Here is a 13861-nt window from a genome sequence, read left to right as displayed (position 1 = left end):
TTCCACTATTGTTGAAACATTTTCAGATGTTCCAGTCTTAAATTTTGATATTTTTGATTATTTACCATGGAACAAAGTATTTTATAATGAATTACATTCCACATTTATGACAGTCATGTGCGAATTTTCAAGTCCAAACAGCGATTATTTAACAGTTGAAGCAGGCGAAATTGTTAAAGTTATTAAAGTTCAAGGATCGAATGTAATTATTGAAAGTGATAAATGTCGAGTTAAAGGGAAAATTCCATCGACGTTCTTAAAGAGTAACAAAACATATAAACGGAAAGTTTATCATGTTGAAGAAGATTATAATGGAGAAGGGAACGAAGAATTAAGTATCAAGAAAGGGCAATACGTGTGTTGGCTCTCCGACGATGGGACGAAAGCAAGATGCAAAACAGCGTCAGGTACAGTTGGTTATTTACCAATGTCAATCCTAAAACTTATGGATAAAAAGAAATAAAAGCGGTGAAACATTCGGTAACTTTTTATTTATTTATTTATTTAATGAGAAAATATTTTTATTAAAGTTTATGATAAAAAAGAATTTTAATATTAATAATCATAAGAACATTTGTTTTGATCACTCCATTCTATATTTTGTCTTATAAAAAAGACCATAAGAATGATAATATAAAATATAATACCTATGACTTGTAGAATGAGAAATGTAAGAAGTTTATTATATGGCAATACTGTAAACATATCATATATTAATAAATTATTTTGTTGAATAAGCCATCTTTTTCGAAAATTATTATAATCTTTTAAAGCTTCTTGACTTGATTTCCTATAAGATTCTAATTGTTCAACATATTGATCTGCTTTTGTATTTGTTTTCCCATAAAATAAACTAAAAAATTCCGAAAGAATTAGGATTAATTATACATGAAAAATTTAAACTTACACATACAAGAGTAGCAAACCAAAAATACACCAATAATTATAAGGAGACATTTGTTTAAATATTTTTTTTAATATGAAATGGATAATATTTATAACAATTAAAATTATTGTTAAAGCAGAAAAAAATACAAATACAAATCGCACTTATATTTATCAATGCTAAAATACCTCCTGCATTGATACAAGTTGGTGTAAGAATATAAGACCAATTTGTACATATAATGAAATGTCCTAATAATTCTATAAATGCAAGAATACAAACTTCAATAAAAAAGATATATATTGTTTTCATATCTTCAAAAATAAAAATGATTAAAAAAAAAAATTATTAATAACAATAAATTTTTTTTTAAAAAAATAATATTCTATCTAAAGTTGAAAGATTAAAAACTTTTTCTTCAAACAAAAGTTTCTTTATTGAAATGTTACAGTAAAATAGTTGAAACTATATTTATCATATGTTATTTTTATTATTATTAATTCAAATGAAAAGGCAAGAATGAAGAAAACTTATCATATTTAATCTTTCTTATCTGATAAAAAATCAAAAAATCCGTTTATTTTAACGTCCTCCTTAAAAATGGAAGAAAAGAAGAAAAAGATCATTCAGTATGGAATACATTAATGTCATCAGAGAAAATTCCAAAAAGGTGTCTAGAAGCTAACTAGAGAAGATTTAATTTGTTTTTTAACAATGTTTTAATTAACACTTTTTATCTTGATAAATACAGCAGTTACAGGACCATTTTATGATATATTTAGTTATTGGGATGGACCGAATTATTTATATGTCAGTATGACTGGTTATAAAATTCCTTTAACAAATCCTTGGACAAAGTATTATCATATGAATCCATCATATTTTGCATGTCATTTACCAGGATATCCTATGTTAATCACAATTTGTTCTAAAAATTTGTTTACCAATGAAACTTTTTGGTTTAAATAATATTATTTAGGTTTTCATTTATCGATTCTTGTTTCATCATTTTTATATGTTTATGGCTTACGAAGATTATTAATTGTCACCAAAACTGTTCGTAATCCTCTTCTTACGACAATTCTTTCAGTTTTTTTACCAATTCGATTTGTTATTTATCATTCAGTTGGATCGAGTGAACCATTGTTTATGTTTTTTGTCTTTTTAACATTTATTTTTTATAAGACGGATCAATATATATTTATGCTCTTTAGTATTTGGATGTGTTGTTACACACGAATCGAAGGCATGGCCATTGGCGCCAGCATCGGAATTTGTTATTTGTTACGATTTTGTATTTTTAAAGCGATTGGAATGTTTTTGACTTTTCTTGCACCTATAACATTAATTTTATTGCATAAATATATGTTTAATGACCCATTAGCATACATTCATTATAACCAAGGCTCGCAAAGTCTTATTGGGAAGCCATTTCATGAAATATTAAACATCCAACGAAATGGCGACGAACTTTATTCACATTCATTTATCATATTTTTTACGATCATTTTCATAGGACATCTTATAACATATACAAAATCAATTCCAATTGGAGTTCTTTCAAGTATATATCTGATTTATATCAGCTGCTTATCGCATATTGATATTTATCGATACGCATTACCTTGTTCGATATTTTCGATATTAATTGGATTTGATTGCATTTTGTCAACGAAAGAAGGTCGGAAAATGTTAGTCATTGCGTTGCCATTTTATCTTATTGTTTTATCTATTTATGCGCGAGGACAAATTCACAGTAATATCGCAGTGCCGTTTTTCATTGACGAAATGTTTAATTCTTTAAAGTGAATTAAATGTAACTAAAGATAAATAATTTGAATTTACCAATAAAGAAACAAAATATATTGGAAAAGTTCAATCAAATACAACAAAGGTTCTTAACATATAAAAGCTAAAAGCCTCTTCATGTACGCGTACATAATTTTGGACCAAGCTCACAAAGTCAGTAAAATATTATGAATTGTTTTAATTTTTAATTTTGATATAAGTGTTAACATGTAATTTTCTTTATCACTGTTTAAAAAATATTTTCTTTATCACATTCATCAAAATGACTTTTGATATGAAAATGCACGTTAACTTTTCTTTATTATTTTTCAAATGTATTCAGATTTCCCAAAAATATAGCTTTAAGTTACAATATTTTGATGAACAATCAGGTCTTACTCTTTATTATATTTTTGATATATTATACAGAAAGAACAGAAATTGAAATTTATGATGTTAAAAATCGACGAATGTTTTTACGAAAAACTCCAATTCACAATATTAAAATGAGTGACCTTTATATTGGAAGTAAAATTCTTATTAATGGACGTCAATATGAAATCATTGATTTTTCAGATGAGTTTACACGAAAATCTTTAAGTGAAAAAATGCAACATACACTTGGAATAATCAAATCAGGTTATTCACGATATTTAGGCGAAGTTCTAGATTCTATATATTCTAATAGTCTTTCAGTATCACAACTTCAATTTGGTTCTATTTCTAAAGAGATTGGAATTTCATTATTAAAAGAACATCGTAAAGAACAAACATTTGAAAATCTTTTGAATAGTATTACGAAAGATTCTATTATTGCTATTGATATTGTTGGTAATAATTCTATTTTAAAATGGAAAGAAATTATTGAAAGGAAATTTTGGAATGAAATTTGTTATGGATCAGAAACATTAACATCATCAACATATGAAATAGAAATTATATTTAATCAACGAAATCTTCAAATAAAATCACTTATTGATGGCACTACAACATTATGTCTTATTAAACCACATGCAATCAAATCAGGAGTTTCAGGTAAAATAATTCAACAAATTCTTAAAAATGGATTTGAAATTGTTGGCGCGATGATGACGACATTTAATATTGAAGAAGCGAGCGAATTCTTTGAGATATATCGAGGCGTTGTTGATAATTATTATGAAATTTCGAGAGATTTAGCGTCAGGTCCAATTTTAGCGCTTGAATTATATAAAGAAGATGCAGTTAATTCATTACGAGAAATATGTGGGCCACGAGATGTTTCGATTGCGAAAGCAATTCGTCCACAATCAATTCGTGCACTTTATGGGATAAATAACATTCAGAATGCAGTACATTGTACGGATCTTAAAGAAGAATCACAAATTGAATGCGAATTCTTTTTTAATCTTTTAAGTAATTAATAATATATTAAAAATAAAATTTTAATAATTTCTTTTATTTAAATAGAACAAAGTTTTGATCCATAAAAAATTTATTATTATTATTATACAGTTGCTGCTTTTCCTTTTTTATCATAATCTTTAGCTAAATCATTCAAACCTAATTCGCGCGCAATTTTTGCTGCTTGTGAAAACAATCCATGACGAACAAACACTTCCATTTGACGCTTTTTATCTTTAATTAATGAAATGAATTTCAGCGCGTGATCAATTTCATTGTACTCCAAACAAACCGACGCAAATATGTCCCATCCGACTTCCGGATTTGGAATACGCGTAAATTCGTCGAGTTCGTTCCACATTTTATTCCGTGCAAATGTGTCAAGTTTCGTATATGTTACAATTTTGGAACTAAATCCAAAACTTTTAACAATTTCTTTTTCGAGTTTTTCATCTTTATTCATTATGGAATGTATAAGTAACTCACGCGGAGTAACATTTTTAAATTGTTCAACGTTTATCTTATATTTACGCGCAATTTGTAATAATTTCTTATGCGATGTTAATATATTATTAAATGTCGACTTTTTATCAAAGAAATTCTCCGAATATTCAAGCGATGAAATTGATTTACCAAACTGCGAATGGTCACAGCTATAAAGAAGACTGCAAGAACCGGCCGAATAAGGCTTCGCAAATTTGTATTTCTGGAAGTTTCGATTGTTCGTTCGATTTTGTGCAATTTCTTCCGCAATTTGATATTTCTTATATGATAAATATTGTTCAAGAAATTGCGGATATTCTTCAACGAATCTTTCGCGTTCTTGTTTATCAAGTAGCATCAAATATGTAATAATTGAATCGCCATCAAATATGTGCAATACCATATTTAACGTGGATTCTCTATCAAATGAATACATAAATTGAATTCTTTCTTTAGGCAAATTAATACGTTGCGCAATAGTATAAATGGTACGAAAAATTAAGTGAAAGTTTTTTAGCTGATTCACCGATTTTATAATAATTAATAGTATCATATTTAGAACAACGCGAAAGTATCGTATTAAGTGCTGAGTCGCCAAATTTAGAAAACATATTAATGGACCAATGCTCAATAACATTAGTGATATCAAATTGAAATATTTTACATAACTCGATAGCTAATTGATAATAATGTAATTCCATAACACTAGAAAATACGTCTGAAATGTGATTTATCATTATGTCTGGCGTAAGCGCAAATCCATATTCAGGAGAATTTAATGTGTTAATTAATCGTAAGTTTCGTAATGTTTCTGTGTACTCTTTGACGTTCTTACATTCATACGAATAGCGGCCGTAGCACGCAAGACTGAGCAAATATTTTTGGTTGTCAATGTCGAGACAATCGCGCGCTGCATCTAATAATAAAGAACTAAATTTTCAACATTCCCCTTTAAGCACTTGTAATAAATTATAACTTTCAATGTTCCGCTTGAGATATAATGAATATGAATCTGTTAACTTCTTAATTGACGATGAAAGTCGATCTGTCGTCAATGATATAATCGATGTCGGCACAGGACGAAGAATATAACAGCCAGAGCGCGCGTAAATTCGAACGTATTCAATGTCTTCGAATATGTCAAGAATTTGAAACACATTTAATGTAATATGAAAATTAGTTTTCGGGATAATTAATTGTAATGTGCGTTCATTCGAATACATAAATATATTATTTTGTATCCATCCAAATGGTGACGAAACATTATAAAGAATTATTGGATCTGACGTATCATTGACATCGCTCGAAATAAAGTATACTGTGGTGTCGCAAATAACGCCAATGTAATTACCTTTGAATGGCGCACTAATATTCGTGATTTTCTCATTTATATGTTTTAGTTGAACAATACCATTCGGCGTACTTAAGTAAATGTTATTGTTCGAATATTCCCTTGTGTATCTGTAATACTGATATTACCATCATATGATAAAAAAAATAAATGACCATCTGGAAAACCAAAAATCGTATTCGCAAATTCTGCTCTCTTAAACTGAATAGGATGTGAAATGGGTTTACCACTATTAGAAAGGAAATTTAAAAATCGTGAATCATGTGAAGAATAATTAATAATTGGTCCTCCACAATAAAAGTAATAATGTTTGTTAGATCGTAAATAATCAGAATCTTCAAAATCACTAAGTTTAATAAGTTCAAGTTTATAATCACCTATTGTAATCCAATTGTCGAAAAGAGATTCAAACATTTTGTTGTTTTCTGAATGTTTGTTTGATATAAATGTTATATGAAGAAACCGTTTAATGAAGAAAAAAATTAACTTCAAAAAACAAAGTTAATTCCAAATTAAAATAAAGTATATTCTTTAAATGAAAGAAATTTTGAGACTAAAATTATGTTTAAAATAATGATAATTATTTTATAAAAATTGATTTTTTTATAAAGATAATTTTAACGGTTTCATGGAATTATTATTGACACTTTTTCATATGAAAAGAGAAAGAAATCCATTTCCTCAATTACTTGTTAATGAAGCAGTTAGAGAGATTGCAAAAAAGTTTGATGGGATTACAGACAATCGAATTCATATTAATCTTCATATTTATAATTTTGCGAAACATCCAGGTTTTGCAATGGTTTCACAACTTTGTCGAAACATGCCTATGGAAGGCACTACCTTAGAAGAGATATGTATTTTCCTTTCTACGATATTCTCTAAAACATTATTTGACATTGAATGTAAGTATCAAATTTCACAAAAGTCGATTAACAAAACATTAACATTTACTTATGACACTCCGCCAGATTGGTTTAATTCACTTTCAGTTAGTTCATCATCACCAGGCGAACAATATATTTTTTGGTATAACGCATATAAACATTTTATGGAAGGAATTTTCGCAGGTGCACTTCTTCATTTTGGGTACAAAGTTATTCCAACAATATCTAAAGAATTTATTAAACCACTTTCATTAAATTTTGTTTCAGTTGAAGAAATGGAAGGAAATTGGAAATTTTCAGCGTTATCACAATAACAACGATAAGGATTTTACTGAATAAAATGTTCAATATAATTTTAATATTAATAAATCAAAGATTTGTTTTTCTTTATTAAATTTTTACAAGATTTTAAAAAATGGGGACCGTTAACCAAAAAGTGACTTTTTAATCGTTCAACACAGAAATATCAACTCTTTGTGCAAATGGCGAGCACAAACTTGATCCAAATAGCGATCAACGCCGTCATTCGTCCACCACGTCAACATTATAATCTTGAAGATATTCCATTGGTTTTCGAGTCAGGAGACAAACGTTTTTTACGAATTCCAATTTCTTTTGTTAATTCACGAAACCAAGAAATTGTTGGGTCACTTTATCATAGTATTGAATCAGATCCGATGAATAGTAGTAAGTGTGTTATTTATCTTCATGGAAACGTTTCAAGTCAGTTAGAAGGACAATTTTTGATACCAAATATATGCGTCAAAGACATTTATTTGTTTTGTTTTGATTTTGCAGGATGTGGTAATAGTGAAGGAGAATATGTTTCTTTAGGTTATTTCGAAAAACAAGACATCGAATTTTTGATGGGACGTCTTAACCAAACATTTGACATTCAGTCGTTTGTTTTATGGGGACGTTCTATGGGTGCAAGTTCGGCGCTTCTTGTTAAGTCGCCATTTCTTTCAGGCGTAATTAGCGACTCATCATTTCTTTCATTACCAGAACTATTTCGTGACGTTGCGGCAACAGTTAATTTCCCGCGCGCATTCGTAGGCATGGCCACGTGGTATCTTCGTAGTCGCATTCTTAAAATTGCGGGTTTCGATGTTTATGACGTTAGTCCGCTCGAATCAGTTCGTAAATCGAACACGCCAACGATCATTGGACACTCGGAAGATGATAATTTTATTCCTTTTTATCATGCATTACAATTATACAATTCATGCGCAGCAGAAGACAAAACGATATTTTTAATGAAAGGCGGTCATAACGATTCACGCCCGAACTCATGGATGAGACTTTGCTTGAGTTTCATATTTGATAAACTTAAAATCGAAATTGGGAAAAATATCGAAATAACTGATAAACGGAATTTTTTCATCGAATTTTCATTTGTCATCAGTTAATGATTTGTTTCACTCACCAACGTCATCCGAAATTGACGAAACGATTCAAATGATGTACAACAATTTGGAAAGTAGTGAAAAGAATGATGAGAACAGCATTTTGATTCCAAATCTTGAACTTCTTAATAATATTATTGTTAACATAAATAATGAAATGGATAATATTGAAAATATAAACATCAACGAAACAAGTGAAGAAACAGAACATAATGAAGAAACAAATACAAATGAAGAAACAAAAGAACACAATGAAGAAGCAAATGTAAATGAAGAAATAAATGTAAAAGAAGAAACAAATGTAAATGAAGAAATAAATGTAAAAGAAGAAGCAAATGTAAATGAAGAAATAAATGCAAAAGAAGAAACAAATGTAAATGAAGAAATAAATGTAAAAGAAGAAACAAATGTAAATGAAGAAATAAATGTAAAAGAAGAAACAAATGTAAATGAAGAAATAAATGTAAAAGAAGAAGCAAATGTAAATGAAGAAATAAATGTAAAAGAAGAAGCAAATGTAAATGAAGAAACAAAAGAACATAATAAAGAAACAAATGTAAATGAAGAAACAAAAGAACATAATAAAGAAACAAATGTAAATGAAGAAACAAAAGAACATAATAAAGAAACAAATGTAAATGAAGAAACAAAAGAAGAAAAAAGAATAGTGTGGATGGAGGAATGGAGTAGGAGGCCAGTGTGGGTGGAGGAGAGTGGAGTGCAGAGGGAGGAGCAGTGTGGGTGGAGGAGTAAGAGTGCAGGAGGTGGGTGAGTGGAGATGGAGTGTGAGGAGAGCCAGTGTAGTGGAGGAATGGAGTGCAGGAGACAGGTGTGAGTGGAGGGTGGAGTGTGAGGAGGCTGGGTGTGAGTGGAGGAATGGAGTGTGAGGAGAGGCCAGTGTGGTGGAGAATGGAGTGTGAGGAGGGAGCCAGATGTAGTGGAGAGCGGATATGGTAGGAGGAATAGATATTGCTGTGACAGTGTGAGTGTAGGCATTGAGTGTGTGTGGAGGAGAAAACGAAAATGAAGATACAGTAAACAAAGAGAAGGCGAATAGTACTGATAATGCGATTATAAATAATGAAGAAGCGAATGATAATGTAAATGTTAACGAAGTAAGTGAAGAGGAAAATGATGACATAACGAAGAAACAGATACAAATTCGAATAATGAAACGGATAACGAAGAAAACGATAATGCAAATATTAAAAATGTAAACAAACAAACAGAACATAGTGAAGAAACAAATGAAAATTATGACAATGCGAATGTTCACGAAATAAACAGCGAAATCATAGTAAAAAGTGAAGAAACAAACAATGAAACAGATATAGAAGTCAATGAAATAGAACATAACGAAAGCGCAGATATAAATAAAGAAGAAACAAAATCAAATAATGAGAAAGCAAACATAAACAGTGGAGACGCAAATGATAAAGAAGAAACAATTATAAGGAATGAAGTAGAAAATGAAAAAGATAAATACAAAAGAAAATGGCGAAGAAACAAATTCTATTGATGAAATAGAGCGTAATAACGAAGATGAAACACCAAAAAAATAGAGACAGAACATAGTAAAGAAACAACTGAATATAACGAAGAGACAGAAGTAAATAGTAAAGCAAATGTTAACAGTAAAGAAACAAATACAAAAAATGAAACAGAAAACGAAGAAGAAGTGAATGCCAATGAAGTGCGTGAAGATGAAACAACAGAAAACAAACACAAAGCAATTACAAACAGCGAAGAAGCAAATGCAAATAATGAAAAAGCGAATTATAATAATGTTATAGCAAATATGAATGAAATACATAACAAAACAAATTCATACAATGATAACGAAGAAACAAATTTACGTAATGAAATCGAAAGTAAAGAAAAAGGAACTTTACATAAGGAAGAAACGAATGTTAACAAAGAAATGTAACATAGCAAAGAATGATAATATTAACGAAAACAATTTCCAAACTACATTAAAGAATACATCAAATTCTTATTAAGAAATTGAAGAAGAATTTTATCAAATTCTTCTGAGCGAACACTTTTTTGTTAGTAAAATAGAAGTGCGAATTTTGTTTTTGTTTTTTGGAGAACGTTTTTAAACGGTTTTGTGTAACTTTTCCAATTTGAAGAATGAAAGTTTTCTCACTAAAAGCAGAAAATGTCAAAGAGATAACAAAGCAAGAATTCAAAAGATGTGACGAGCTATGTGATAAAGATATTGTAGATCGATTTTCAACAAAAACATATCAAATTTTTTTAACAAGTAGTGGTGATATTCTTTTAAATGGCGAACCTAAATTTACCAAAAATAAGAGTTATTCATATCAATCTATTCATTCCCTTATTAAAAACAAAGCCATCAAAAAAGTTTCAATTTCAAGTAAATTATTTGCGATTTTAACACAAGATGGTTGTGTGTATGTCTGTGACCAGAGCTATTCAAATACTATTATTCCCCTTAATCAAACTAATGTTATTGACATAAGTGTTTCCAAAAATGCACTTCTTGTTGGAGCTGGGGCCAGTGCCACTGTTTATTTTACACTTACAAACACGAAAGAGTACAAACTTCCCACAGGTAAAACCATCAAATCAGTTCATTCGACGGCATCTCAATACATACTTCTTCTCAGCGACAATCGCCTCTACAGCACGAGAGCCAGTTGCAGGCAATAAGTTACTTGCATGCGGCGATTTGTATCTCGTTTCATCATTTTTAAGTAGTTCTGTTCGCGAAGTTTATAATTCTCATGAGCGAATCATTGGAATTGACTCGTATCACAACATTGTGCACATGCACGTTGGGGCTCGCGAACAGTTTACATATGATTTCCCTATGTTCCATCGGCCTATTACACAAATCGGCGTATTCAGTGATGAATTACTTCTTATTCTTTCGTGCGGCGAACTTTACAGCATTGCATTTTCTGGTCCGTCGTCAAATTCATACATTCGCATTAATTCGCCGTCAATGATTGACCACTTCTCAGTCTCCAAAAACGAAATATTTATATTCACAAGCGAAACAGTTCCAACGCCCGCGCTCACTGTGTATGCGCGTGGCTACGATTGGTTTACAGTCGACACAGCGCAACTCGAACGCATTGGATTCGAAAGCGGCGATCGCGTTCGAGCTCCGAATGATAACGTTGCTACGATAGTTGGGACAGCATTTGATGGAAGTAAGTTGTGTTACTTCGATGAGTACACGCAAGAAATCAAATTTTCGGACATTTTATCGATTGGGACGTATCTCTTCGATTGGCGCCTCGAGTCGCGCGCCGGCGCTGACATACGTAACTTCTCTTTCGGCTGCGGCGGCGATCTGCAACTCGACGTGTCTGCGAAAAGCGCTCGCAAAGATTTCACACTTTCGATCGGGCGATGTCATTGAGCACGCGCATCTCGGTCGCGGCACTGTTCTCGGCGCGCGCTGCGGCTCGCTTTGGATCCGGTACTCATCTGGAATTCGCATGTGCTCGCGCGCGAACAGTAATCAGCTGCACACTGCGCACAAACTTATTGCGCGTAACAACGTAACAGTGAAACAAGAAACAGACGCAAACGGAGACATTTTGCTGTACAACGTCGAGCCAATCAAAGGCTATGAGCTTGGCGACGTTGTTTCGTGCGACTCGTTTGGCGTCGGCGTGTACAGCGGCAGCGCGGACAGCGATCACATAATTCTCTTCGTGTCCGACGGCGAATTGCTGCGCGTGATAAAGGGAAGCGAGGAAATGAAAATACGCAGGTCAATGTCGCATTACGGGGACTGCTTTAGTGACATCGGCGGGAGGCCGATTTTTGTTGATTTCTCGCAAAGTTCGCACGCCGAATTTGGCCTTTATCCGTGCGACGTGATAAGGGCAAACAGTCAAACCGCTTTTTTTGTGGGAGTTTCGACGGTTGACGGTAAGGAACGGGCGGTTTTTTCCACTGAATTTTTGATGAAAAACGGTTTTGGCGTTGGATATTTCGAAGAAGAAAATTTCAAAGAAAAATATGAACTTATCGCAAGGATCACAAAGCCGGGGAAAAGAGTCAAAAAATTAAGTGACGGAAGAAATATTGAACTTAGCGTCGATACGAACGATTTCATTAACCAAACGCTTCTTCCCGGCGATGAACTTTTGGTGCACGAGCGACACTGCGAAGTTTGCGGCATCAGCGAAGGGCAAATATATGTTGAGTACCACGACAACAACGAGTGCGCAGCGCTTGAAGCAGAGCCGAAGCTGCTGTACAGGCGCATCAGCGTGCCAACGAAAGCCGCCACAGCAGTCGGAGAGTGTTGGATCGACATCACGCACTGCGCTGACTCGGGCTTTCTTCCGCAAGATAAAGTTGTATACAATGGGAAGAAATATAAAATCATCGGCGTAATTGATAAAAACAAATTTTGCAGCAGAAACAGAAGACGGAACAATCGAAATCGTGAACATTCCAAAGGGAAATTGCGTTGAAATCGAATCATCATATGATAAAACATATGAACTTTTGAAGAAAAAAGTAAGTGTATAAAGGAATAAGTTTTGTTTTCTGATTTTTTGTTTGAGGAAATAAAAGAGATGTAAACGAAAAAACAATTTAAAATTGAGTCTTTCCTTAATAACAACAATCGAAATTTATAATGTTATATAAATATATTTATGTTTGCTTAAGGGGTACGAACAGATATAAATCCACTTCAAATTAGCAAGTCTGTAAATAGAGTTTAAAATTGGAGAATCTGCCTCAAAAACCAAAAATAATTAAAGCTTTACAAGTTAAGCTTCCCTTTAAAGGTTATCACAAAAAATGGTTAAAATTTTCAAGACATTAAATGAATCATCACCAACAGAATCAGAATCAGCCCCTGAACGAGTCCATTAGAACTCAGGCCACGTGTGCACACTTTTTGTCATTAAAAACAATACAAGTATCCCCGAAGTACAACAGTATTTAAAGTTGTTTTTATGAATTTAAAGATGAAGCAAAATGAAGACAATGATAATTTTTTCATGAAATTTAATATGAAAGATGTTTTTTTTTTAACAAATTTGTATAATTCTATAATTATAATGTTATAATATTTTTAAATAACTTAATGTATTCGATAATTATTTAAAATATAAAATATTATTATATCCAGATTTATTCAAAGTTTCTCTCTTTGTGTTATCAAAAAACCGCCTATCTCCCAAACAAACATACTCAATTCATATGCTGATCAAATTACATAGAAGTACATTGTATGAGTAAATATCAAATCGAGTGACGAACTGAAAACTTAATCTTATAGATTCTTCCTTTTTAACGGTCGAAAGGCACTTTTCCCTCAGGGTTTTGTAAATACACACTTTTTGTGTAGATATCTGGCTTCATAGGATTATAAAATGATATGGAAAAAGTGATTCAATTTGATGGAGACTAAATTGAATGCGAAGAACGAAATCTTTGGTTAATAAAAATACCCAACCGTTAACTCAAATTTTGACCATTAACAAGACGATGACATATAAAAGATGGTGTGTAACGTTCTTGCTCTGAATTTTGTTTGAATGGGAATCAAAATTGTACACAAATCTCATTGAAAAAAAATAAAGAAATGCACTTTTTCTATAAATTGGCCGGAAAACACAAACAAAAACCGCTCTTTTTCGATGCTTTGAAATTAACCAACATTTCAACTTTC

General features: G+C 31.6%; 6 protein-coding genes across 6 annotated transcripts; 5 read left to right on the top strand and 1 right to left on the bottom strand.

Annotated features, from left to right (window-relative positions):
• Positions 1–106: 106 nt before the first annotated feature.
• On the top strand, positions 107–463 carry GO595_001149 (uncharacterized protein; the record flags this gene model as incomplete). The annotated part of the gene is made up of 1 exon (XM_067913916.1): positions 107–463. One exon carries the CDS (start codon positions 107–109, stop codon positions 461–463), a length of 357 nt encoding a protein of 118 aa, XP_067778767.1.
• A 2717-nt stretch (positions 464–3180) lies between these two features.
• On the top strand, positions 3181–4077 carry GO595_001148 (Nucleoside diphosphate kinase family protein; the record flags this gene model as incomplete). Its single annotated transcript, XM_067913915.1, has 1 exon — positions 3181–4077. The coding sequence occupies one exon, from the start codon at positions 3181–3183 to the stop codon at positions 4075–4077; it is 897 nt and encodes a 298-aa protein (XP_067778766.1).
• An 83-nt stretch (positions 4078–4160) lies between these two features.
• On the bottom strand, positions 4161–4418 carry GO595_001147 (vacuolar protein sorting-associated protein 16-like; the record flags this gene model as incomplete). Its single annotated transcript, XM_067913913.1, has 1 exon — positions 4161–4418. The coding sequence occupies one exon, from the start codon at positions 4416–4418 to the stop codon at positions 4161–4163; it is 258 nt and encodes an 85-aa protein (XP_067778765.1).
• A 2842-nt stretch (positions 4419–7260) lies between these two features.
• Positions 7261–8187, top strand: GO595_001146 (Clan SC, family S9, unassigned serine peptidase; the record flags this gene model as incomplete). Its single annotated transcript, XM_067913912.1, has 1 exon — positions 7261–8187. One exon carries the CDS (start codon positions 7261–7263, stop codon positions 8185–8187), a length of 927 nt encoding a protein of 308 aa, XP_067778764.1.
• Positions 8188–10684: 2497 nt separating this feature from the next.
• On the top strand, positions 10685–11581 carry GO595_001145 (uncharacterized protein; the record flags this gene model as incomplete). Its single annotated transcript, XM_067913911.1, has 1 exon — positions 10685–11581. One exon carries the CDS (start codon positions 10685–10687, stop codon positions 11579–11581), a length of 897 nt encoding a protein of 298 aa, XP_067778763.1.
• A 79-nt stretch (positions 11582–11660) lies between these two features.
• GO595_001144 (uncharacterized protein) lies at positions 11661–12650 on the top strand (the record flags this gene model as incomplete). Its single annotated transcript, XM_067913910.1, has 1 exon — positions 11661–12650. One exon carries the CDS (start codon positions 11661–11663, stop codon positions 12648–12650), a length of 990 nt encoding a protein of 329 aa, XP_067778762.1.
• Between the last annotated feature and the right edge of the window lie 1211 nt (positions 12651–13861).

Source organism: Histomonas meleagridis (genome assembly GCF_020186115.1).
Source record: "Histomonas meleagridis strain 2922-C6/04-10x chromosome Unknown contig_12, whole genome shotgun sequence".
Taxonomy (NCBI): Eukaryota; Parabasalia; order Tritrichomonadida; family Dientamoebidae; genus Histomonas; species Histomonas meleagridis.
Note: the sequence above shows the minus strand (reverse complement) of the source record. Positions and strands in the feature narration are given on the sequence as shown.